Below are 24580 nucleotides of genomic sequence, written 5' to 3' on the forward strand. Positions count from 1 at the left end.
GAGAAGAATTATAGCGCCTTAAAAATAACAAAATTTCCATTAGTTAATTATTTACAATTATTATACATAACTCACGCAAGATGAGAAATAGTGATTAATTTTTTTCGTTCTCAGAACTTGAGACTAATTTATAAATTTATGGTTATAATAGAATATTTATTATTTCCATTGAGGACTTTTTTGTGGTTAAATGCTTTTTCATGTCCGCAGGTAATTACGGGTTCTGTAGATATTAATCCTAGTGTTGATTTATTATTTTATGCCCTTTACTACTTCTATGAGTACTTTATAAACCATCTACAGATCTAGTTATAATTAATAGTTTATAGTACTTCTTCTAAAGTATGCCATTGTCGTAACAATAATAATCGTAGTGAGGCGAGGCATTAGACATTAGATATTAATATGATGAGGTACTTTAGTACCGAATAACAATATTTTAGATAACATTTGAGGGTTTTAAGTAATTTTTTGAGGATCGAGATGACTTTAGATCGATATTCAATCAATAGCTAGATGAATGATTCATTTAAATCAAAGAAATCGTTCTGTGAATCTTCAATTTTTCGAAACTATTTCATTTGTTTATGTCTGCACCCAAGATAATCAATGGAGATCAGTCAATTTTCAGGAGCTATTAATTAAATGACTGACTTAGTAAATATATCGTTATCTAGATTATGAGATCGGTTGGCAACACAATTAATTTGATTTGAATGAAGAAAATTATCTGCTGACATCGAAAAACAAAATTCCCCGGAATTTCACATGCAAAAAAATTCCAGATCGTCGGGAGCGACGCTGGGGCGTCAGGACGCTGTGGAGTCCTACGCAGATGAAGATGCCCTGAGTCCCCCGACTTCGCAACGCGGCTCAATGAGGCCCAGTGGTACTGCTCTCTCCCTTAACATTCTTCAACGCGACATCAAAGACGCATTCACGAGGAGGTGCAGTAGTCTGAGACGAAGATCAGCAGTTCCAAGCCCTCTGGCCAGTGAGCCGGCTCCTCTGAGGATACCTGAGCGCACTGACGTCAGTATCCTAGTGACGGAACCGAGTCCTGAGAATACGATACCCTCGGGCCGACCTCCCTTACTCAGACAGCAATCCGAGGCAACTGTTGTTCACGTTCTTGTTCATCGCGAGAGCGAGGAGTACCAGGAAGCACCTGATGACAGCTGATCGTAGCGTCCTCAAGGACATTACTGTCAGGGAGTTATTTTCATCATCTATGAGGAATTTTCTCGATTCTCTGCTTTGTTAATTGATGGAAGAAAAATCTTGTTTTGTTATCCAGTGCGACATTTAACGTACATTTTGAATTGTTTTACTATTGTTAATAATTTCTTTTTAATAAATTTATTTTTTTTCGTATGAGTTTTATCTTTTTTTTTGCTTTTGTTATTTTCATGAGTTCGCGAAAGAGACGTAGAATCTTCTACACATGCGTAACATGCCCAGTAAGATGCGCAGTAACTGCAGGAGCGAATCCACTCCATCTGGACGTTTTCCATATGGAAAAAATATGAATATATATTTATGATATTTTTATGAGATTTTATGCCAAATGGGCCACCTGGATTTTTTGGTTTTGTATTTTTTAAAAGAAAAATCCCTCCGAACGCAGCCCAAGGTTTTTTATTGGCGTCTGAGATGTGTTCAGAGGACCCAAGTTTTTTTAGGATTAATGTAGAGCTGTGGTGGATAATTTCATATGGAGTACCACATATTCCATTGTTTTTCATTTATACGGGTCATGTGGACGAGGGAAACAAGAAATTTATCAGAAAAGTTAACGTGCAAAATTGAAACGATATTTTTCTTCCATCCCAAAAGTAGCAAAAAAAATGCGTTAATTGCCCTTCATCTTATCAAGACGCTTCCGAGTCTTCCGCCAATTTTACAATCTCTTATCCCTTTATTTCATTTTTCAAATAATCAATCAGCGAGAATACTCCAGAAAAGCATCCTAATTTTTTCATATAAAACTAGATGAGAGCCTGATAAACGTTACTGCCTCGTAGAGTGAAAGCACAGGAGCATCAAGAAGATGGCCCGTAATTCCGAGGGAATAACCAGTAAATCCTAAAAGTGATTAAATAAAAAATGCCATAAAGTTTCTATCGCCTCCAACGGAACAAATAAAATCCAAACGAATGAATTAAAATAAAATGATTTACTGGAATCATTTCCTCAGAACCACGGGATATCTTCTAATGATGCCCAAATCCATTAGAATTTAATAAACAAATTTGAAAAAAAAACAACCGAATGCTTGATTTGATTGAAGTTAATCATAGAATGACGCATTTGCATAGAAAACAAAAGCGGATTTAGAGAATTTGAATTTATTGTTATTGAATTAACGCAGTTAAGTAGGTGTAGGCACGTTTAGGAGGGGCGGGAGGACTATTAAATTCATGGTATTGTTAGCCCATTGATGATAACGAGTCCCTATCAAAATTATTTAAATAACCAAACCCAGTGAAATTTCCAAAATTAATTTCATTTTTTAAAATAAAGTTTATTCCAGGAGATTAAAAATATTTATGTTCTTTGATTTTTTTCTATCTCATTCTAAAATACTGCGAAGTCTCATTCTATAGCAATAGAATTTTGTCCCTAAATTCATTTTCAAAATATTTTTTAGTTGTCCTCAAGTTAGTGATGAATAAATAATTTTTAGCCGAAAAACGTGACATTTTTTCCTGCGATATTTTGATGTCATCAATGATCTGACGATACCCACCACGTGTATTATAAAATATAAGTCAATTAATGATATCTGTTACATGGAAAAGCTAGTTGAATATCTGTAATAAATGGAAAAAGATCATCATTAGCATTAACATTTGGAGGTGAAAAATGTTTCAACGGAATGATAATTAAATGAAACTAGAAACAATCATATACAAGGGTGCCTTAATAGCACCCACACTCTAATACTGTAGATAATGATTCTCTCGAGTCCCGATTGATTTTCCGATTCATCACATTATTACCACCGATATTTCATTATAAATAAGTATAAATAAATTTAAAATGACATTCATCAGACTCGATGGAGGAAATTCGATGCAAAATTAATGCGCTGATTACTATTGTTTAGACAATTATTGGAGAAAATGGAAGATAATTGCATCAATTATTTATTCAATCGATTATATTATAAACATCAAGATGCTTGAAGATAAAAAACGTTGATAAACAACAAAAAAACCTATTGCTTCGTTTTATTCGCATTTTAAAGCTCATCTACAAATTTCATAAATAATTAATATCTACGAATTGACTATACTTCAGATAATTGGAATGAAATTATTACATTAACAATTATTACGAGAATGCCAGAATTTTTTACGACTGTTTGAATATAATGAAAAATGTATCGAAGCAAATATAATTAATGGAAAAGAATAACAATTAATGCGCAATTAAATCTACAAAAATATGAGCTTTTGAATGAATTACTAGGTGCGTACGAACAAGTCACATTTTGTAAATAATATTAACGTGTATGCTATACATAATATAGTAGACAGGAAAAAAAAAACAAACGTGAGAAAAAACTTTGAAACAGGGGATTATAAAATAGATTTAACTACTCTGAGTATAGCATATCAACGAAGAATAATAGAGAATAATAATAAAAGTGCAAATATAGCCCCTAGACTATTCACGAAATTATTATTGTGCACTGAACATTTTTTGCAATGATTTAAAATACACAGGCGATATTGGGAGAATTTTAAAATACACAGAGGCACAAAAATTTGTTATGAATTTATTCGTCATTAAGTAATTTATGCGATAAATAGTAAAAAATTATCTTTTTCTCGAATTATTAGCATGAGAAAAATGTTAGTTGCTTGCGATTTTCCGAAATTTTGGGGGAGGTGAATGACTAATGTCATGTGTTTCGGGATTTTCCAGTAATTAGTGACGATCAAGCGTGGAATATTGATGAAAATTATGATAAACGGTGACCGGGGTGGTCGAGGGGACTTATTTTATTATCGAGAGACTGCGAATTATTTTACTAGAGAGTCTCAAAAATTAATAACTTCCATACTTCCATAATTGAATCATTAACGAATTTTGGGGGAACGAAAATGGGGGAAATGTTAATGGATAATCATGTTGTTCATTATATCAAAGCATCGTGTCATTTTTTTCGCGATCGACTCAGGTTGGAGAGTTATTTTTCATTTTCACTCACTGATTTTTTTGCAATGCCGGAAACAAGAGCCTTGACCTTCAACGTTTTTCTTTCTGATCTTTGCCAAAAAAATCGGCGTTTCATCAGCACTAAAAAATCAGCGCCCGGTGTGTTTTATGCTTGTTCCGTCAAGGGGACTATTTATTAATTAATTTCCGCACCTGCAATCGAAACCTGAGATAATTCTTTAGAATTTTTTTTTTCTCGTAAAATAAATCGACGAGGAGGAGACATTTTTTATTTTCATAATTTTCATTCATCGAAAAAATGTAATAAATAGTCCTCTCTATGGGTGTTAAAAATTATGAATCGTCATTGACAATATTAATCGCTCGAACTGTAAAATAAAGTAATATTAAGACCAATGTATCGGGTGGCTCCGCGAATAAACCGAGTGACTCACCAACAAAGTCAGCAAAATCGAAAAAAAAAATTTGACTCAAAAAATTAATTTAAATAAATGGACAATCGGATTGCTACGTAACCACCTCGTACATCGCGATCTACAATCAATGGCCTATGTAAAACGTTAATATGAAGTGGCATTAATTAATGTCTTCAGTAAAACAGTTAATAATGCAGAAAAAAAAACATTAAATAAATTTAACTAGACGTTTAATGTTTTCATATTGTTCCACGGTTGAGCATAAATTCACACTGTGGAATGAGTAATTTAAATGACAAATAGACAAAACGTATTGCGCCCACCACTCAATTGAAACAAACAAAAATGGGGAGAACAAGATAGAAGAAAAAATGGAACAAAAAAAAACTGCAAAAAAGAGATTTTTATTTTAACCGTTAATAAATGAGAAACGGGACTCAAGTTTTCGTGATAATATTGAACATATACTTACGGTTAACTAATAAATAAGCGTATGAGTTTTAGTATGAGAAATAATCGAGCGAGAGAAAAAAAAAATCGAATAAAATCTTGAATTTTATTAATCAACAAAAAATTAATTAACGCGACGCTGTGGATTGTTGCTTTCGACACTAGCTCCTCCTCTCAATTACTCATTATCCCTTTACTTATACCTTAGAGAATATAGAGATGAAAATTGATTAATGCTGAGACAATTTTTGAAAATTTTTGGACTATTATTCATCTATAAAATAAACTAATGGTAATTCATGAATGTCGAACGCACTGTGTGCTCGATCGCGCTATCCACAACTGTCAAGAATGTCTATTGTATCTCTAGGGGCATGATAAAAACCTGATGAAAATTATGTAAAATAGTGAACTGAGACAAGTCCAATGATGTGACAGAATAAAATAAATTATAATCAAATTTATATACATTATTTCCTAATTGGCAGCATGACGATGGGGGTCGTGCTGAGGGTAACTTTGCGAATTATTTTTGGGGTAGAGAATTGCGACATTCTGACAACAAGAAATTCCAGTGGATAAAAAAAATTTCAAGTTGTTCATTGGCTCAATAGTTTTTCGGACTTATAAAATTTTTAATTACCCAAATGAGACTTTTGAAATCATTCAATTCTTTTTAAACAATTGCTCCGTATGGTTTAATGATATTCATCATTTTGAGAGGTCGATAATATATCGACGGTTGGTGAGAGTACCGACTGATCGATAAGGAAGGAAAAATTGCCTGAGTTATCAAAGCTACTTCCTTCCCCATCTTTCAAGGCAATTCTTTCAAAATTGAGTTTTGTAATTCCTGAAAAAATGGACTGCATTTTTTGATTATGAATAATCACAAGTAACTCACTGATCACAAATGAAACCAAAAGTTTAACTACACAGAAAATTTTTTGAAATTGGCCAACAAATTTGCCGCCCGAAATTATTAATATTTTTCGAACCCTAAATAGATTGATCCCTATCATAGCCTTCTAAGCATTTATTCGCTTTAATTCGTTAAACAGTCGATGACTATTGACAAGAAATTTGTTTAGAAATAAGAAATAAAAAATAGCGTCGTTCTGTTACGTTAACAATCGGTCGCGCATGAGAATCCAGCTTTCGCAGTGTCGATTCGGAGTATTCGAAGTGGAAATCGAGTGCCCAGGGGTTAACAATGAGTGACGGAAAGGAGAATGATGTGTCCTGGGCATTGAAAATTCTGGAAAGAGAGCCTGAGTACGTCGAATCAGTGTGGACCAGGTACTTTCATCAAGGATGGTGCACGATGTTCGGAGTTCTGGTACCCGTCACTGGGAATTTTATGTACAGAAGACCCCTTTGGGCAGGTAATTTATTTCTCTGGTGTTTCAACTTTTTGTTTAAACGAACGAACTTATTATAACAACAGACTTCATAACTACAAAACCATTCCAACTGCTGGAATAATTTGACATTCGATCGGGAAATGAAATAATGAGTGAGTTGTTATTGGGGAACCTAACCTCACTTCTGTTATGCAACACGATTTTTCTGAAGCAAAAGTCAAAATACAAGAGGGGAAATATTATTCTCAGGAATTCAGTAAACACCATTTCCCTTTCCATTCATCGATGCCTCATTTCTCAAAATAATTTTATTTCCCCTGCCCAGATCAATTTAATGTACTCTTAACTTATGATTTGTCAAATAAATATATGTTCTAGGATTTGTTCAATTTAATACCTTCATGGCTGTTGGAGGAGAGATTCTTTCTATTTTTGATTCATCATCAGTTAATTGATATTACCAGTGACATATTTTAGGATTTCACTTCCACTTCGTAAAGTTATTAGCATTATATCGTTGAGTGAGATGATTCAAAGATTTCAAGGCCTCCCTGTCCCCATCTAATAGTTTACCTTATTTTATTCTTCAGGAATTCAAACTCACATCGCCCTGGGCATAATTGGTTTGGGAGTTGGAACGTATCTGAGAAAACGTGAAATAGAGTCCTGTGGTAGAAGGGATGCTCTGTTGAGAGACTACATCATTCGTCACCCTGAAGATTTCCCACCACCAAGTGAGTGTCCTTTTAATTATAGCTGATAACGACCGAAGGGCAGAGACCCTTGTCATGGTCCCCTAACCGTCTAACCCGTCCCCATTGATAATTTTATAAACTATGCCTGTTTCAAAAATTTGCAGATATTAAGAAATGGGGCGAAGTACTCGTCGATTGGGTCCCCATGCGTTAGATCAACTGTAAATTTTTTTATTAGAATATTATCATTAATGAAATATCCAGCTCTGTACATTTGACTCTGCGAATGAATAGACAGAAAGATCCCCTGTAAATGAAGCCAGAGAAAATACAATGTTATTCGAACCACATCCCGGTAAGCTCCTTCATTTTATCATTCACTTCGTCAGTAATTTTACTTTTTAATTCGTCAATCTGCAAAAATAATACTCTTACAATACAATTACAAAGGAGTTTTTTGTCACGATGACGACGAAACTCATGTAGAAATTTCAGTTTCAAATTTTTTTTTCAATATTTTATTAATCAATAGGCACTCGTACAATTATGAACAACGTTAATGAAACACACTAGAGGCATTCTGTTCAACTGCTGATACTCTATTTTTTCGATCTTTCTCATGCGTCAATGAAAGTCTTGAATTTACTCGTCTGTTCAATTGAATGTAATTTCGATTTTTGGATTTATAGTTATGTTTCTATTTTTTTCTCTGTTCGGGAGTGTAAATGTCGTTGGTGTGACCTGTTCCTTTAGCATCCCCCAGCCATGGATATTTGTTTGGGCATTCTGTGCACGTCTCCATGTACCTGATACATACAAATAAGATCAAATTAATTGAACTGAAAAGTCATTCACCTGATTGATTCTGTAACTACATGGCCACAACGATTTGACCTGTTGGTCACGTTGCTGCGGTGTTTTTGAATGAAAGAGTTCATTAACCGATCGATGAGGAAAATAGAAAAAAATTGTGATTACCTTGTGGTTGTGAAATTAGCATCCGCAGGTTTGAAATCAAGAGCACATTTGTTGGCATTATTGCAAGGTGGTCCGGGAATATTCTCTTTTTGTTTGCATGCCCATCCTTCGTAATTATTGAGCGCCTTCAGGGGTTTTGGATCTGTCATCCAGGTCAAAGCTTGGGTGGCCGTGACGAAATATACGTCAGGTCTAAAAATCAAAATGCTTGCGTAATTTGGAAAAAAAATTGTTTTTAAAATTTATTGTTAATTACTCACAATGTAACAGCCCAATCGAGGAATTTTCCAAGTCCTCTTTCCAACTCCTTGATCTGGAACCAATTAGTGTGGAAGGGCATCATGTAAGGGGCTCGATTTTGCTCGTAATATCTGTTGAAATCCTCCTTTAGCCACTCGAATACCTCCTCGGGATCATGATTGTGAAGAACACACTGATCCAGATAGGGACAGTGTCCGCCCTCGTAACTCTCGACGTAATGAGCATTCAGAGGTAGCTCCCATACACCTGGGAAGGACTTGGTGGGGCAGGTGCCAGCCTTGCACTCGTGAGGAATTTTGTAGTCAAGTGTGTAGGGCCAGATAGGAGTTTTCAGGGGTGATATTCCAACCGAACTGTCGTAAATGTATCCGAAATCCTCGATCACTTTGTACTGGGTATTTCTCCCGGGTTTTAGGTAGGGGGCACGCATTCCTGATACTTCACTCGTACTTATGTTAGAGAAGCGCTTCAGAATCTCACGCATTCCTATCATTTCTCCCACCCACTCCTCGTAGCCTTTGTCTTCTAGGCCCTTTTGCAAACTTGAAGGAGAATAAATTTCAATTTCACCACAATCTTGGAATGAAAGAGCCTCTTCAATTTAAGAGATGAATTGTTTGTTGAAATAGTAAATGACTAGAATTTTCTCTTATTTGTGCTTTCACAGATGTGATTATTGGACAATTAATTATTTTTACTGAATACCATAAAACTTACGATATTGTTTCTGTTGCGATCTCATGGCCATCATGAGCAAAACTTTGTACCATGTTGTAATTACAATATTCATGAGAGATGAAGAATGTACCTTTCAACGGGCAATTGTTTGGATTCAGTCGATCTTTGTCAAAGATTTTTTGATAATGATCGAAGTTATTGTGATTTATCGCACCATCGAAGGTCAGAAGAATCATCTGGGGTGTCTGCAATGGGAATGAGATTGCATTTGAATAAACAAGCTATGTCCTGGTTGATGAACATCAATGAACTCCTTGGGAATGAGCACACGCCGTCGAAACTGATATTAATATGAATAAACATAATTAATTTAGATAAACTCACGTCTTCGGGATGAAGACCTCCGGGGATTATAGTGCCATCGCGTGAACAGAAGCAATAGGGCAGGTCACAATTGGCTGTGTCACAACGCTTTGCTAGGTCTGCTGGCGATTCTGTCGCCGGGGCTTCAGCTGAGATTCAATTGAACAAAGAATTAATTAAATAATTAATAAAAGATCTACACGAATCCGCATGGCTAGACGTATTTGGGAAATTAATTTTTATTTTGGAAAAAATCCTGGTGATTTTTTGTAGAGAATATTTTTTTATTGTTTATGACTCACTGGTTGGTATTGGACCGCATCGTGCTTCATTTTTGAATGTACAGAATTTACTGATGTCATCGAAATGAAGCCCTGAGGGACATCTATTTAAATAAGGATATCCATCTACACACTAAAATAAAAAAAATAAAAAATTAGCTTATTAAAAACGTCGTGAAAACACTCGCTCCTCAGGCTCATAAAGCAGAGCAATTAATTAAAAATTCTATTGAAGAAATACTTGTTAGTTAAGGTGCGGTCATTTTTCCCTTCACTCTTCAGTTATTAAAATTCCAAATTGCCGTATAATGGCCCGAGGAAGGAGTATTTTTGGAAATTTCAAAAAAACTCCTCTAAGTCGTGAAGAAGATACTCTTTATTATTTTTACCTGGTAAAATCTCCTACACGTGGCAGGATCCGCGAAATTCCCATTGCCCTGTCCCTCTGGGCATCTGAACTCCTCCTCTTTCTTTTGATCCTCTTTCTTGTTCTGCCCCTTAACTGGAAAACAAATCAAGAATGTCAGGAAATTAGTAAAGAGTAAATACCACGAGTGGGTGAAATGTCAAGGACGCTCTTCCTCGCGTTAAATTGACTGCATTAATGTAAACTGGATTTTACAAAGCGCCTTTCTCCAGCAAATGATGAAAACATTAAGACTCTTTATCAATTACAAGATTCATCCAATTGATTGATAATCCTTGATTCAGCGTTGGTAGCTGTTTTCGTAAGATTACCTCCAATGAATCAGGTGCACCGGAAAAATGTAACGCCATTGAAAAATCATCGAAATGGAATTTTTCTCAAGGGGAAAATTGCAAATAACTCAAGGATAGAATTCAATCATTTCTTTGTTCATTTTCAAGCTGAAAATATATCTTCGGAACTAGATGGAACTCATGGGAACTGCATCATTCCACCAGTAGCTGTGACTGCTCTAACCGGTTCCACTGTTTCTCCCCATTAAAGAATTTCCAAATATAACTTAATTTCAAGTGCGGGAGTATGAAAACTCGTGATGCCATCGGAAAAATATGAGAGAGAAATTCATGGGGCTACCGGTCAGAAAAGACTCTTGAGAAAGCGTGGAACGTTGTTCTGAGCATTCCAGCGAACGTTTAACTGCGTTTTAACTGAGAAGGAGACAGCCCAATAGGTCCCACCTGCTCTTTCTCTCTTTTTTTTTCAACGCCAGAGGCAAATGCATCGATGACTGATTGACATTTCTTACGTGCAACTCATTTACGTCTGTCTAGGATTTCTTATCCAACTCTACCATCCGCGAAATGACTAACAGTGGACAATGGGAAAAATGCCGAGAGGAATTCTCTTCAGGCGTCAGTGGACACCGAGAGGAAATAATGCAATGATGGAAGATTATAGGGATATGGGGAATATCATTGACATGATTTTTCTTGAAGGGAGGGATGGGACTTTAATTCAATCAACGTGTGACGAATTTTTCTTGATATTGAGTGCCGGAAGAGTGGAAAGTGAAGGTGCATGTGTGGCAATGGACGTTGTTGGGGCCACGTATGCTGTTGGAGGGCAGTAACATTCTCATTGCCACATGCGATGCACTCATTTGGAGACATTTTTCATGATTTTGTGGCAACAAGAATTTACTGGTGGCAGGTAGTCCGATTGGTCGACTTTTTGGAAAAAATCGAAGGTTGACATTCGAAACGCGTCCGCAGCCAATGAAAAATCACCGGGTTTCCCAATATCCCTTTCAGAAGAAAAACCCCAATTAATAATTCTCATAATTACTTAAATTATTGATTATTGCGTTGGAAAGACACATGAATGTCTCACGAGCACAATTACGACAGCGAGAATAATCATGTTCAGGTGGAAACTTTCTTCTTTGCTCGCAATTAATTGATCCAATATGACAAAAGATACATTAAGTGGACTAAACTAAAAATTCCTCACAAAATAATGTCTGCTAACTTTTGCCCTTAAACCACTCGTTAAAAAACATTCTCAACATTTTAGAACCCAAAAAGAACACAATTTCTATCAACAAAATTATGTAAAACACTTGAATAATCACTTCACCTATTTTTATGAATTATCCATTACCTCCACACACTCAAGAAAGTTAGCGTTACGTTTCATCACACCGCACCGGTGTTAATTATACATAAAGTAGCGTCGAATGCCCCCGGAAAATGATGCAAAACGCTTGGAACCCATTCAGAAAAATTCGAGAATACGTAACAGTTGTTTTCACTCAATATTCATCAGTGAGATCATTCCCGGATCCCCAGCTGCACCAGCGGACCATAAAATTGGGTAAGTAACGAGTAGAAAAAAAATTATTCTCACCTAAAAAAACAGCTAGGACAGCTATCAGAACAGTCACTCTATAAAATCCCATAATTACAGTTTACAATTTCTATTGTTCCTCTCAATGAGCTACAGCACTTGTCCTCACACTGGGGAGGCTGGAGGGTAGATCGTCCCAGGAAGCTATCATCCGCACTTGAGACACAATTTGCACAGAAACAATCGATAATTGAAAGATACAATCGGTTATTTTAGTGGAGTTTGATGATTTGAGTCTCTGGGACTCTATCTGGTCTCGATGTTCGTGACGCGACGACAGAAAGAGAGGTGAAGTTGACTCTTTAACGGATGGTAGCATACAAAACGTTCCACCTCCAGCGGTGTCTGCCCATTGGCCAGGACTTTACTTTCTATCCCAACTCGATTTACACCTTGTGGAGGCGATGTGATGTGAAATGTTTTCAAATGAAATTCATGATTTTACTTTATTTTCGTTGCTTCCGAATAGCAGCCATGCAACTGGGATTTTTTTTTATTTTATAATTTCGGATAGAAATGAGAATATTTTTGAGAAATCCCTTTTGCGGATTAAAAGAAAAGACCTTTACTGCATGATCAAATTCACATCGAGTAAATGTATTGCAAAAGCTCTGGGATAATGGTCCGATTTACTTCATTGATATGTAATTTTTTCATTGAAATGCTCAAATGCTATCGATTATGTTTTTCATACGTTAATTTTAATCAACTAATTCTGGCCAAAGTTCATTCGTTTAGCAATTGCACAATTCTCTTCGGTATAATAACGACTTCATGAAATACTTCAAATTTGTTAGAAAGTTGGAATAAATCATTTAAGAATATCCGATAAAAAAGCAAAATAAATTAAAATTGAGGTCAATGTCGGGATAATCCACTGTGAAATATCCATCGAGTGAAAGTATTCGGAAAGCTCTTGATATTCTTCGTTACATTTTCACGGAGACAAAGCCCCTGTGCATTTTTCAGCTTCAAACACTTGGTCCCGAAGCTCCACGAGATTTATGCGGGGGTGGGGTCTATCCTCCTGATTAAATCCCCCTTTTATTTCTATTCTTTTACTATATTTAGTCACCTTCGCTGCCCTCGAGGAGAAAACCGGCTCGGACGATTTACATTGACTCGTCTTCTCACGTACTTCACGACCAGTTTTCGTTGTTTAGTCAGATTTCTCTTATTTTTATACTCGGAGCAGTCCCCGGACAAAATCAATCAGATTTTTTTTTCGTATGATTAGATCTATTATTCCTAAACTAAAATCCCGCGATCGAGATCTCATTAGATTTTTAATGAAGAAAAATTTATCGAAAAATCGGTTTTTCCTTCGACTTCTCCCTTATCATTAATACTATTTAATTACTAAAAAAAATATGAATATTATAATATATTAGATCTTTTACAAATGAATTTAAATCTTTGACAAAACATCACAATTTTAATTAAACAAAAAATGGACAATGAAATAACGACTCCAATATTTCGTCATTGAAAATGATCAATATTTTTATTGAGAATTTCATATCTGTTTCAATTTACAAGTCAACGTGGACCATTTGAGGTCCATTTTTTCGTTTTTTCCTCTCCTTTCTCTTCCTCTCCAAATTTTTACCATCCGAATCTCCCTTCTTTGCTGAAGCGTATGGGTTCGAGTAGTTGGGAGACCTCTGAGTTATGTTGAGCTCCTGAAATGCTAGGTCGAGCATGCCTCCCGTTGCCTCATCGATAAGAAATCGAGTTTCGTTGACAAAGTTCAACGACCAGTGCATTTGAATTTCCCAGTTGAGGTTCTTCTTTAGTATTCTGTGCATTATGTCTGGGACTTGGAGGACTATGTCCCCGAGGAATGCCGTGTTCTCGAGAACCGACGTTAATGCTGGGGATAAATGTATGATTTTTTGAGATTTAATAGACCACATAGAGGTACAACCATTTTCAATCATGAACTTTCAAATAAATTCCGTAAAAACATGTTATCAGAATTATTCAGCGCTGTTTAACAAGTATTATCAATTAATTAATTATAATTTTTAGGGAGGAAATTGACTTAAAGGGTTCTGAGTTAAGTGAACCTGATGGATTTGCAAATCACAATATCAAGGGAATTATTATTCAGTCCTTGGAATTCTCTAAATAATTTTTCTTGAGTGAATTCCAGCCTTCAGGAAAATTCCTCACCATCTCTCATCTCATGAGGCACGTAAGAGAGCGTTCGATTCTCCTTGAGTCCCTCCTTGATCGCCTCGAGGGTACTACGTTGCGTTTCGATAATTTCAATTACATTTTTCATTATGATCGAGATCATTTCGTATTTCCGTTCGTAAGAATCCAGTTTTTTGAGGTTTTTTATTGCACTGTGATGCTGTCTCCGTTTCGTGATGAATAATTTTTTAACTGATATTTACCGTCAAGAGAACATAATAGATAAATAAATGTGTTCGCATATGTGGAAAATTACCAGATAATTTGGTGGATTAATTTTTCCCACTAATAAAAATTAGAATTCATAATATGAAAATTTTATAACAAACAACCCCTTACGGTGGGTTTTACGATTTTAATTTCGCTGGAAGTGGAGCACAAAAGGATACAAATTTCTTCATCAGATGATTTAAATTCTCCCGCTGTTTTTTGCTCGCCATCGCTGGTATTGGATTGGCCGTCTGTTGCCGGTTCCTGCGCATGAGCAGTACTTCCAGTTGACACGAGTGCAAGGAGAACTAACGTGTGCCCTATAAACATCGCTTTCAGCCCCAGAAAGTCCAACAACTGCTCCAAAAATTTCTCAATTCTTGCTCTAAATCACCACTCAATTTATGCGAATTTTAGTCTACATCAATTTTGATTTACGGTCTAATTTATTCGGGGATAAATTTGGGGAAAATATCTACGCGCATTTAACCTACGCCATATTGAAACTACTGCCACCTGGATACTTTACATACACACAATGGAACTGTCAAAATGACGATGATAATTCGCTCCAAAAATCGTCGACAAACTCCAAAATAACGAGCAAGATCGACGGGATCATTAGTACACAAAGTCGAGATAATCCCTTGGACATTATTAGTGATCTAATTGTAAGTTCATTAGAGTGTTTATCATTTCCCCAGACAGTGCAAGTGAATGCGGACAAATTTTCTGTGATTTTCGGTTCCCTAATTTTCCTATTTCCTAGGAAAGTAGAACGAGGTTTTTAGTTAATTAGTCGATTTATTCTCTGTCGACGTGGGGAGGACTGAATTGAAGGGATGGATCCCATGTCGTCGAGTGTTCCGCCCCTGCAGGAGGCTAAGCTAGATGTGAGCATGAGATAACCTATTAAATTTTTAGCTATATATCACGATGAGTTGGAAGCCATTAACTTCATTAGATGGTTCATATCTTTGGAATTAACAGTTCAATTTTAACAAGTCAGAGCACATTTTGAAGGCAGAAGATGTACCTTCAGAATGTGGAAAAAAATTGGAATTTCACTCAACCAATCTTGAAATATTGACCATTGAAGGGTGCGTTACATTCAAAATTAATCCTTTGTAGCAAATTGATTTTGTTGGGGCATTTATATTCCTCGCACTTATCATACCAGAAGATTTTCGCTGTTTCTAATTGGCTCGTGAGAAAATGTTCATTGAGAAGGCCTCTCCATAGCGAAATAATCTTTTGTTGTTCAACAGATGTATGATGATGCCATTTATAACGTGGACCCCCAACACGTTGAGGGGGACATGACTGTGGAGAGTACAAGACGTAGAGCCAATATTGGAGAGCCCGACTTCAACACATTGGACGAACCAATTCGTGATACAATCGTAATACTCCACCTTTTAATTGCTTCCAGATCACAGGATCCTCAATGAATTATTCAATTTAATTTTTCCTGCCATTTTTTACAGCTCAGGGATGTTCGAGCTGTCGGACAGAAATTTTTTCACGTCATATATCCAAAGGAGAAAGGCAGTTTGCTAAAAGAATGTAAGAATTTCCCTATTCCTTAGAATTGAATTGATTCGAAGGATTTTTTCATTGATTCAGCCTTTTTTATCTCTTCTAGGGGATCTGTGGGGACCTTTGGTACTCTGTACCTTCATGGCAATGTAAGATACATCACAATGATTTTTATTTCAATTCTCCAACAATTGTTTTATAATATTTTTTCATGGTTTGGTTTATTTAGGATCCTTCAAGGATCGGAGGCTCGTGATAGCGCCAACGATGGAGGTCCTCAATTCGCTGAGGTGTTTGTACTCGTGTGGATTGGCTCCATGGTCGTAACTCTTAATTCTAAACTACTAGGAGGAAATATGTAAGTCCCAAAATCAATTGATTGATTTTACTAATTTACTGAGTCATTTATCTATTGGAAAATCAAGATAGTTTACTATTACGGCTAACTTGCGTCAATATTTAGAATTTTGATTATTTTCTTTCAGTTCATTTTTCCAAAGTGTCTGTGTACTTGGTTATTGCCTTCTGCCAATTGCGATTGCGTTAATATTATGCCGGATTATTCTGCTGATGGACCAGAATGTTTACCTGTTCATTCTCCGATTTATCATCGCAGTGATAGGGTTTGCCTGGGCAACTTACGGTAATTATCAGCAAAAAAAAATTAATATTATTAATTGATAGCAATTGATACCGTAACGTCGTAAATAATTTTTTTCTAGCATCAATGGCCTTTCTTGGAGACAGTCAGCCAGCAGGCAGAAAAGTCCTGGCGGTCTACCCAATATTCCTCTTCTACTTCGTAATGTCGTGGCTCGTGATATCCCACACAACATGAAAGTAACTACACAAACTCTTGAGCTACAAACATAATTTGAAAATTGCACAATTCTGAATGAAAACCCACAGAAATCTCAAAACGTTTGAATGGCAACGCTGATGCCATTTATCTTTCATAGGAAAATCCACTGGGTTGATTTATTTTCTTCCTACTGACGAGGATATTATTTATAGGGTAAAACAGCATTCCAGTATTCGTCAATTAGATAATCTATCCAGTACCAATTTTTACGGGAAATGCATTTTTTTTCATTATTAATTAGGTAATTTTGTTTGCTCTTGGCTCCGATTGATTTACTTCATTTTCCTGATCTCTGTGCTAAATATTTCCGCAGTTGTCCACATTCTTAATCGCGATGTTGATGGGAATAAACTATCGCATATTGAATAACTACAATCATGAAGCTGGTGAAATTTCACGTTTTCTTTGCGAATTCCGCGGGTATCTCGAGAATCAGTCGTTTTAGGTGAAAATATCACAAGAATTTTTTATGTTGCCGTTCAAATTCTCCATATAAAATGTCTTATGATCTTTTCCCATAGAATCCCTCAGTGAGGAGCTAATCGCATGAATTAAGTTTAATGTAATGAAAGAAATCATGTTATTTTATGAATTAATTGCCCAGTTTTTCAGCTACGCGAATGGGGTTTTCTGGTTAACTGAATTTTTACTGAATTTACGATGTGTATTTGATGTTTGGTATTCATGTACATTGTATATAATAATTATAATGATGTATTATAATGAGGATATTAAATACGTTGATGACGTATTAAATACGAATAAATTAAGAGTGAAAAAAATGTCTTTCCAATTTTTTAAATAATACTTTGCTGTCAGAGTGACTTGGGTAGGCATACAATGACTTCTGTACTGCGATGTAACTCGTCTGCAAATCGCCTACCTAATGAACAAAAGTTATTGTCCAAATTTGAAAAAATAATGACTAGGATGAGCTAACATACCTCATAGGCCAACAGAGAGCTATTGAAATGTGGCTCGTGCATGTAACCAGCGATACTAGCAGCCGCATGGAAGTAAGTTCTCGCTGCAGTGACATTTCCCTTCTTCATTTCCAGAACTCCAAGGTTATTATAAGAATTCGCATGACGATTGTCTATCGTCGTCGCTAGTCTCAGGCATTCTTCAGCCATTACCAGATCCCCCAAGCACTTAAATCAGAAATAATTCGCTAAGGATTAATTATAAATCTCTTAAAAATAAATTTGGGGATGGAAATGACTCACGATTGCAATATGCGATATATTGTACCAGACTTCAGCGATATTCTCGTCGTTGGAGAGGCTGAGAGCCCTTTCGAAACAGGAAATGGTGTGATCGTATTGCTGGGAGTAAAAACAGCAGAGACCAAGATTGTTCAATAATTCTGCGTTGTAAACCCCCATTTGTAGCAGTCTCCTGCGATTTTATATGAATTATTCTCACGATTTAGTTTTGCTTCTGCACCTCTGTACCTGTAATATCTAAGGGCTAGTTCAGGCTGGTCATTATAAAAATGATGCATTCCAATACTAGCAATTGCCTCGGTATTCGCAGCGTCTTCTTGGGCGACCATTTTGTAGTATTTCACAGACATTACCAGACTGTTGAGACCCTCGAAGACTCTTGCCATTTCCGTTAATATCGTTACCTTAAAAAAATATTCAGTAATGGAAAATGATACCGAAGAGTAGAATGAAAATTGACCCCTAATTAGGTCTGATAATCGGAGGAGGTACGAAGATTTAAGTCGCGAAAATGATTGAAGAAGACAACAAGTTATCTCACATCATTGGGGTAGTACTCGAGTCCCCTCTTGCATAGATCCAGAGCTGCTAAGGGCTGATCCAACCTCACGTATACTCTAATGAGCCGTAATATCGTTTCCACGGTCTTACAGTCCTTCAACGCTGACTTAAACTGTTGTTCGGCATCTCTGACTAGTCCTAAAGTGTAATAACACTTTCCCAGTTGTACCTTCCACCACCAATCATTAAAATGACAGGCCTGAGTGGCTTGAACTGCGAGATCAAGGGCCTGAAACCATTTCACAAAAAAATTACGAGAAAAATCGCACTTTCTCTAAAAAAGTTTATTGGAACTGTATTGAAAAATGTGATTCGTTTTCCTTCCAATTAGAAAAAATTATGCCCTTCGATTAAATATTTTAGAAACAAAAAATTGCCTGAGGCCTTTTGTGAGGGTCGACTCACACTGCGGGCGTCATGCTCATGGTAATAGATGTACTCGAACAATGGTTTCGCTATCCCAGGTTTACTGGCATATTTACTGATGTTTAATCTCGAGAGCTGGATGAAGGGGCCATCTGGTTCTGATACCATTGAAGCAGTTCCCAGTCTAATTAAATCGTATGGTTGAAATCAGAGGAATAAAAATATGGAATACAAAAAATCCAATAGAATTTTATAGAGAATCTGTCAATTATACCTGACAGCTCTTCCTGAAGCAGTGGTAATGGGTCTGGCGGACATCGCAGTTCTCGGAGTTCTCAGTGCCTGTTCCATTGTCTGGGCAGTAGCTGATTGGGTCATTGGACGAACTGTACCAGTTACTGGTCTTCCTAAATAAGGGATCAGGATTTATCTACAGATATTTGACGGCGAAAGATTCTTTAAAAGGTTTTAAAAAATTGTGAGAATAACAGTTATATGCTACATAACAAAAGCAAATGAATGAGCATTGAATCATATGGGTGCCTACCTGACTGAGTCTTGGGACGAACTCCCTGACCGACCATGGCAGTTCCTGGATTTTTCAACGAGGTTCCAGGCCTCGGCATCGAGGCAATCATATAATTATCGAGTAAACTCTCCGCAATTCCCTCCTCCTCACTCTCTATGTCGTCCACGTACAGTTGTAAAGTTAAGGCTCGCATTTTCAGGACCCACACGCTCTGAGGACCATTTTTAATAGATTTCCCTACTTCCCTAGAGTTCTATGAATTTTTTTCGTCCTGTCAATAATTTGGGTAATTTACCTGATCCAGAGGACTCTTTCGAAGAAGATTAGTGCAAATCTTGCCACAATCTTCGTATTTCCGTCGCTTGAACAAACTTATCGCCTGAAATAACTCCATTTGGGCACCTGGGGCTTTTACCTGGTATGAACTGATGTTTCTCAGGTACGTCCACCTGTTCCCTAGCTCTACTATACCAAAATATCGATCTCTTTAGAATTACCAACGGGCCACAACGTGAAGTGATGTAATTATTGATTTCTACGGTCGCCACGTGATTCAGCTTTGTTCAAATTGTTTTGACATATTTTCTCATTAGGGTGCTTCCCTTCAATTAGCTACTTTTCATTTAAATAAATCAATACATCAAGTGCTAAAATTGGTAGATACTGATATGGAAGAAGAGGAGGAGAGGGCTTTACTGGAGGGGCATGAAAACAGGTCCGTTAATTAATTGCAAAACTAATGAATTTAGATATTAATTCATGCACTAAGTGGAGATTCTGGATTTTAGCATTCAGAGGAAATTTACAGAATTTTTTGGGAAGAAAAATGTGGAGGAACAGTGTGATGAAGAAAAGTTATCACAGCTAGCTGATGTTTACAAGGTAAAGGGGAAATTCTCCTTTTTCTTGTCGACATAATTAATTGTGGTCTTGTTGATTATTTGATATCATCTTGTCTTGATGTTTTACGTTCATGAAGAGATTAAAAAACCGTAGGGCTACATCTTAATCCGTTAATGGATTTATTTAATGTTGTTTTTGTGCCTTTTCTTCTTCGTGTACTTTGACAATGAGGTCTGGAATGCCTCTGTAACATCATCTCATAAATTTAGGCAAACAAAGATGAAGAGATGGACGAGGACCAGCTCTACGAGGCATTCGAGAAATATCTGAAAATTCAAATGTCCAAAGAGGACTTCGCTCACCTCTTCAAACAAATGGATTCCATGAGAGACGAGCGGATAACATGGGACGAGTTCATCTCCTACCTTCTCTTGGAATTCAGACTCACAGGGACAGCAGAACTCAAGTCTCAACCTATGGAACTTCCCCTGAAGGGACCCCCGGAGTTGCTCGCCACTCGACATCGCTCGGCTATCTGTCGTATCATATTCTCTCCGTACCTATCATCGGAAAATAGAAAATCCAACTTTCAGAGTGGGAGGTACCTCACAGTCTCCAAGGATGGAACCATCAACTACTGGTCCTTGGATCTGGTCCACCTGAAGAGCGTTAAGTCAATCAATCGTGAGCTTAAAACTCGATGGAAGGAGAGTTGAATGATTTAGTAAATTTCGTAACTCTTTAAGCTGATTTCAAGGTTCAATCGACGATTATCACCGACATCATTGCGATGCCAGATGTTCAGGTGGTCTGCACGAGCTCCGTGGAGAGAGACCTGAGGTTTTATGACACCGCCGCTGGAAAATTTGATCTGCGGATTCGAGTAATTATTTCAAGACTTTTAATCGAGTTGGATTGAGTGTTAAAAAATATCCTGAGGTTTTTGTCTTCAACGAAATTATTTTGGAGTCAGATTACCAGCCTGAGAGATGCTGTGGTCTGCATGGCTTACTACTTCAGTGAGGACATAGCAGAGAATTCTTACATCATTCTGGGAGACACGGGGGGTTCTGTCAGAGTAATAACATTCTCCCCATTCGACAGGGGACCTTTCAAACAAACCCCTCAACGAGAGACTGTGGAAGCCTCTTACGAAAATCTTCTCCAAGTACTCCAGCACTTCCTCCATTCCTCACCTCGATTCCCTCAAAATTCAGTATTAATTATCAATTAAAGGGACACATCGGTGGACTCGCGGTAACGGAATTCAATCGCGTCCACAGCGATTGGGTCTCTGAAGTAAAATATTCCGGAGGCCTCCGAGGTTTTCTCTCTTGTGCTAAATGCTCGCAGTGCTCCTTGCTGTTGAGTGATGCTAGTGGAACCAAAATGAGATACGAATTCAGTGTGCACATGGGGATTTCTTGTTTCACCGTTTTTGAAGGTTTTTTTTGTGAATTCTTTCGGCAAAATCGATAGATTATGATATTCGTAGAAAAACCCGGTTAATCCTGGGGAAATTCTATTGGATTTCTCCAAGCAAATCCCCACTGATCTCTCCTAGAAAAGCAACTCCTGTTGACCGGTGGTCCAGACTGCCTGATTCGCGCCTGGAACCCCTTCGTCCCGCACAGACCTAATGCCACCCTGCGGGGTCATCGATCTCCAATTAGCTTCATAGCGATACAACCCCCTGGTTCACTAGCCTACTCACTGTCCAAAGGTAACGAAACCATTGCTCTCCAAGGATTACAATAATGAGTATTTCAAAACCCTCTCCAAAGATCGATGCATCAAGGTCTGGGACATATCCTCCCAGTCGTGTGTACAAACCTACAACAGCCTCCCCAGCGAGCTCTCCGAGCGAACTCCAGTGTCAGTGATTTATAACTCTCTCACCCAAAAATTAATAATCGCCAGCATGATGATTGCCCTTGTCTCCTGTCAGAGGGTCATTGATGAGGAAATATCGGATGGTGAGACACACACCAAGGGCATCACCTGTTTGGTTTACAATCCACTTTTCAAAATGGTAAACCATTGAATCACGTATGAACAAAATTTATCCAAAATGGTGACGCATTTTTAATCTTAATTTGGTGTCGTAACAAACATTTGTGAAAATTTATGGATCGACTCATGAAGATTGTTTCCACTGGAACTGACTCGTGCATAATGTACTGGGATCCCTGGACGGGAAAGCGGATCCACTGCATCCCAAATGCTCACAGCAAGAAAAATTTAGGATCCTGGGAGCAAATTGAAATCACTGCTGCTACTTTCGATTACTCCCATCAGCTGTTGATCACTGGAGGGAGAGATGGATCATTGAAAATCTGGAGTTTTAATTCCGGGTCCTGCATTAAGAACATGCTCGTGGAGGATCAGTGGTAAATTTGACGGAAAAATGAAAAAAATAGATCCATCGTATTTCTATTAATTAAGTTTTCCTCATTTTTAAAGTGCTATAGCTGGAATAATTTGGCTGAAGAATCGAATACTGTGCGCTGGATGGAACGCCTGCATCGTGGAATTCGCCGACACTGAGAGTGGCATATACCGGAAGTCCTGGGAGAAGAGACATACGGAGGAAATTCTCTGTGCTGCTGTAAGGTTTCCCCAGGCTCTAGTTACAGCCTCTTATAATGGTGAATTAATTCTGTGGAGGATGGAGACTGGACAGCCTTACAGACGTTATCAAGTGGAAAATCCTACCGAAAGGTATGGGCACCATTATTTTAATCGCCTCCTTAATTATCACGCGTGACAAATAATCATAATTAATGTGAGGATTATGATTCATATATTTGATTATTTATTTTATTGTCGTGCGGTATAATAGGTACAACATTGTTTACAAAACGCGAAGATGGGAAATGTCAGAGGATGCAGAACAATCTGTTAATTTCGATCCCATGAGAACAAAAATCGAATCGAAGGAAAAATCAGCACTTGCAGTGATACGAACTGTTTCTGTTAGATGTGTTATGTTCCTCTGCTCCAGGGATATGGCCCCCAACGTGGGGAGTTTAATGGTATCTCTCGACAACGGTTTCATCCAAATTTGGAGCCATCATGCAGTGGGGGGCTTCCTAAATGCGTTTAACGTTAAGCATGTCCCACGGGACTGTTGCATCTGCATGACGACTGATCCAGGGAATAATTACTTAATTACAGGTCTGGAATTTTTATTCTCAGAGAAAAAAAAATTCAAAAACTTAAACGTCTCAAACTAAATTGTCTACTAATTGTCTAGTCGTCACTGATTTGTTCATTTTCGTTCAGGACATTTATTTGGATACATCAAAGTCTGGTACATTCGAAATTATGCGCTTCCCGATCCTCCGAGGGTGAATATGCCCTCTTTGAGGGTGGAATTTCCGTTTCTCTGGAAGGATAGGGTTCCTGGTCGTGCGAAACGCGCCGTGAAAGACCAGCCACTACCGATTCTTTTGACTTCATTCAAAGGTCATACGAAGCCCGTCACTGCTGTCCAATACCTTCCAGAAGCTAAGATCATCGTCAGGTGAATGAAAATACAAACAAATATTTTTTCATCAGGAAAAGTATGAATACCACGTTTGAATACTAAAATTGCGGCACTCCTAGTGGTAGTAGAGACCACACTGTGAAGCTGTGGTCCATATCCGGGCGTTATATATCGACTTTCGGAGCAGTGAAGCCATGGAGAAGGCTTCTACCGGATGTACCGGTATCAGAATACATGAAAGATTACAGTCTTCCTCCGGATGTGAAGCGCATAGGCTCGTCCACAACAATTAAGGTCGCACATCTAACAAAAAAAAATGAACGACCTCCGAGAATCTAAAATGAATCTCTATTCAATCATTAGGTGTTTGAAGGTGGATACGTTGGTGCAAAAATCGAAGACTTCGAAGAAATGGAGAGCATGAAAGAAGTTCCTGATCATGAGCGTCACTTATTGTATGGAGACCGGTTGAAAGAGCCAATTCTTGGGCAGAGTTACAAGCCTGGCCCTCGATTTAAGATCGACGAGAAGCCAAAACTTGATAACACACTTCCCTACGTAATAAGAAAAATACAAAATCGATTTCAGAGTTAGTGCCTCCACTCTTTCAGGTAGATAATTTTTTTCTTTTTTCAGATTCCAGTTTACACTCATCTGAGAATCCCTGATTTACTATCGCTCCCCAAGAAACTCTCCCTGAAAGAAAATCCACAAGCCCAGGAAGGAGTCCATAAAAAATAAACTCCAAA

General features: G+C 37.4%; 7 protein-coding genes across 12 annotated transcripts in view; 4 read left to right on the forward strand and 3 right to left on the reverse strand.

Annotated features, from left to right (window-relative positions):
- LOC135165523 (sodium channel protein 60E-like) overlaps positions 1 to 5514 on the forward strand; it is a 60024-nt gene extending 54510 nt beyond the window's left edge. For all 4 annotated transcript variants that reach the window (XM_064126903.1, XM_064126901.1, XM_064126902.1 and 1 more), the window contains one exon: positions 786 to 5514. In XM_064126903.1, coding sequence (XP_063982973.1) covers positions 786 to 1182 — 397 coding nt within the window. In that variant the 3' untranslated portion in view covers positions 1183 to 5514. The remainder of the gene's footprint in view (positions 1 to 785) is intronic.
- Positions 5515 to 6062: 548 nt separating this feature from the next.
- LOC135165550 (NADH dehydrogenase [ubiquinone] 1 subunit C2) lies at positions 6063 to 7463 on the forward strand. The gene is made up of 3 exons (XM_064126951.1): positions 6063 to 6439; positions 7009 to 7152; positions 7278 to 7463. Exons 1-3 carry the CDS (start codon positions 6268 to 6270, stop codon positions 7325 to 7327), a joined length of 366 nt encoding a protein of 121 aa, XP_063983021.1. The 5' UTR covers positions 6063 to 6267; the 3' UTR covers positions 7328 to 7463.
- On the forward strand, positions 7329 to 17598 carry LOC135165543 (protein YIPF6). 3 transcript variants are annotated; one of them, XM_064126939.1, is made up of 8 exons: positions 14950 to 15086; positions 15185 to 15308; positions 15684 to 15818; positions 15903 to 15981; positions 16061 to 16103; positions 16184 to 16312; positions 16440 to 16597; positions 16677 to 17598. In XM_064126939.1, exons 2-8 carry the CDS (start codon positions 15258 to 15260, stop codon positions 16790 to 16792), a joined length of 711 nt encoding a protein of 236 aa, XP_063983009.1. In that variant the 5' UTR covers positions 14950 to 15086; positions 15185 to 15257; the 3' UTR covers positions 16793 to 17598. The 3 variants fall into 3 exon arrangements, with proteins under 3 accessions (XP_063983010.1, XP_063983009.1, XP_063983011.1); XM_064126940.1 differs by lacking the exons at positions 14950 to 15086; positions 15185 to 15308 and adding an exon at positions 7329 to 7468; XM_064126941.1 differs by lacking the exons at positions 14950 to 15086; positions 15185 to 15308 and adding an exon at positions 15376 to 15515.
- On the reverse strand, positions 7548 to 12336 carry LOC135165541 (chitin deacetylase 1). The gene is made up of 8 exons (XM_064126936.1): positions 12007 to 12336; positions 10064 to 10176; positions 9696 to 9807; positions 9415 to 9542; positions 9070 to 9275; positions 8352 to 8894; positions 8092 to 8283; positions 7548 to 7919 (listed from the first exon to the last, which is right to left on the reverse strand). Exons 1-8 carry the CDS (start codon positions 12056 to 12058, stop codon positions 7811 to 7813), a joined length of 1455 nt encoding a protein of 484 aa, XP_063983006.1. The 5' UTR covers positions 12059 to 12336; the 3' UTR covers positions 7548 to 7810.
- On the reverse strand, positions 13484 to 14745 carry LOC135165544 (coiled-coil domain-containing protein 134-like). The gene is made up of 3 exons (XM_064126942.1): positions 14595 to 14745; positions 14182 to 14397; positions 13484 to 13879 (listed from the first exon to the last, which is right to left on the reverse strand). Exons 1-3 carry the CDS (start codon positions 14743 to 14745, stop codon positions 13539 to 13541), a joined length of 708 nt encoding a protein of 235 aa, XP_063983012.1. The 3' UTR covers positions 13484 to 13538.
- On the reverse strand, positions 17397 to 20000 carry LOC135165540 (tetratricopeptide repeat protein 8). The gene is made up of 9 exons (XM_064126935.1): positions 19794 to 20000; positions 19517 to 19709; positions 19244 to 19376; positions 19009 to 19153; positions 18584 to 18832; positions 18271 to 18446; positions 18043 to 18214; positions 17761 to 17967; positions 17397 to 17699 (listed from the first exon to the last, which is right to left on the reverse strand). Exons 1-9 carry the CDS (start codon positions 19890 to 19892, stop codon positions 17583 to 17585), a joined length of 1491 nt encoding a protein of 496 aa, XP_063983005.1. The 5' UTR covers positions 19893 to 20000; the 3' UTR covers positions 17397 to 17582.
- A 53-nt stretch (positions 20001 to 20053) lies between these two features.
- Positions 20054 to 24572, forward strand: Wdy (WD40 Y). Its single transcript, XM_064127115.1, has 15 exons — positions 20054 to 20213; positions 20287 to 20380; positions 20611 to 21025; positions 21088 to 21224; positions 21315 to 21509; positions 21578 to 21785; positions 21906 to 22064; positions 22126 to 22373; positions 22487 to 22731; positions 22805 to 23062; positions 23184 to 23518; positions 23627 to 23867; positions 23951 to 24125; positions 24195 to 24389; positions 24468 to 24572. The coding sequence occupies exons 1-15, from the start codon at positions 20167 to 20169 to the stop codon at positions 24570 to 24572; spliced, it is 3057 nt and encodes a 1018-aa protein (XP_063983185.1). The 5' UTR covers positions 20054 to 20166.
- The last annotated feature ends 8 nt before the right edge of the window (positions 24573 to 24580 follow it).

The sequence above is a fragment of the Diachasmimorpha longicaudata genome, chromosome 8 (assembly GCF_034640455.1).
Source record: "Diachasmimorpha longicaudata isolate KC_UGA_2023 chromosome 8, iyDiaLong2, whole genome shotgun sequence".
Lineage (NCBI taxonomy): Eukaryota > Metazoa > Arthropoda > Insecta > Hymenoptera > Braconidae > Diachasmimorpha > Diachasmimorpha longicaudata.

What these genes read in the sequence shown, in the direction of transcription:
- LOC135165550 (XM_064126951.1), top strand. Translation starts at nt 6,268, where the DNA reads ATGAGTGACGGAAAGGAGAATGATGTGTCCTGGGCATTGAAAATTCTG. An exon ending in CAGAAGACCCCTTTGGGCAG is followed by an intron (nt 6,440 to 7,008) that starts GTAATTTATTTC and finishes TTTATTCTTCAG; the next exon opens with GAATTCAAACTCACATCGCC. An exon ending in TGAAGATTTCCCACCACCAA is followed by an intron (nt 7,153 to 7,277) that starts GTGAGTGTCCTT and finishes AAAAATTTGCAG; the next exon opens with ATATTAAGAAATGGGGCGAA.
- LOC135165541 (XM_064126936.1), bottom strand. Translation starts at nt 12,058, where the DNA reads ATGGGATTTTATAGAGTGACTGTTCTGATAGCTGTCCTAGCTGTTTTT. An exon ending in ATGCGGTCCAATACCAACCA is followed by an intron (nt 9,543 to 9,695) that starts GTGAGTCATAAA and finishes ATTGAATCTCAG; the next exon opens with CTGAAGCCCCGGCGACAGAA. An exon ending in GAGGTCTTCATCCCGAAGAC is followed by an intron (nt 9,276 to 9,414) that starts GTGAGTTTATCT and finishes TTCCCATTGCAG; the next exon opens with ACACCCCAGATGATTCTTCT.
- LOC135165544 (XM_064126942.1), bottom strand. Translation starts at nt 14,745, where the DNA reads ATGTTTATAGGGCACACGTTAGTTCTCCTTGCACTCGTGTCAACTGGA. An exon ending in ATCATCTGATGAAGAAATTT is followed by an intron (nt 14,398 to 14,594) that starts GTATCCTTTTGT and finishes GGTAAATATCAG; the next exon opens with TTAAAAAATTATTCATCACG. An exon ending in GCCTCATGAGATGAGAGATG is followed by an intron (nt 13,880 to 14,181) that starts GTGAGGAATTTT and finishes ATTTATCCCCAG; the next exon opens with CATTAACGTCGGTTCTCGAG.
- LOC135165543 (XM_064126939.1), top strand. Translation starts at nt 15,258, where the DNA reads ATGGATCCCATGTCGTCGAGTGTTCCGCCCCTGCAGGAGGCTAAGCTA. An exon ending in TGCAGGAGGCTAAGCTAGAT is followed by an intron (nt 15,309 to 15,683) that starts GTGAGCATGAGA and finishes GTTGTTCAACAG; the next exon opens with ATGTATGATGATGCCATTTA. An exon ending in AACCAATTCGTGATACAATC is followed by an intron (nt 15,819 to 15,902) that starts GTAATACTCCAC and finishes CATTTTTTACAG; the next exon opens with CTCAGGGATGTTCGAGCTGT.
- LOC135165540 (XM_064126935.1), bottom strand. Translation starts at nt 19,892, where the DNA reads ATGGAGTTATTTCAGGCGATAAGTTTGTTCAAGCGACGGAAATACGAA. An exon ending in TCGTCCCAAGACTCAGTCAG is followed by an intron (nt 19,377 to 19,516) that starts GTAGGCACCCAT and finishes TCCCTTATTTAG; the next exon opens with GAAGACCAGTAACTGGTACA. An exon ending in CTAGCCCTTAGATATTACAG is followed by an intron (nt 18,215 to 18,270) that starts GTACAGAGGTGC and finishes ATAAAATCGCAG; the next exon opens with GAGACTGCTACAAATGGGGG.
- Wdy (XM_064127115.1), top strand. Translation starts at nt 20,167, where the DNA reads ATGGAAGAAGAGGAGGAGAGGGCTTTACTGGAGGGGCATGAAAACAG. An exon ending in AGCTAGCTGATGTTTACAAG is followed by an intron (nt 20,381 to 20,610) that starts GTAAAGGGGAAA and finishes TCATAAATTTAG; the next exon opens with GCAAACAAAGATGAAGAGAT. An exon ending in ACAATCCACTTTTCAAAATG is followed by an intron (nt 22,374 to 22,486) that starts GTAAACCATTGA and finishes CGACTCATGAAG; the next exon opens with ATTGTTTCCACTGGAACTGA.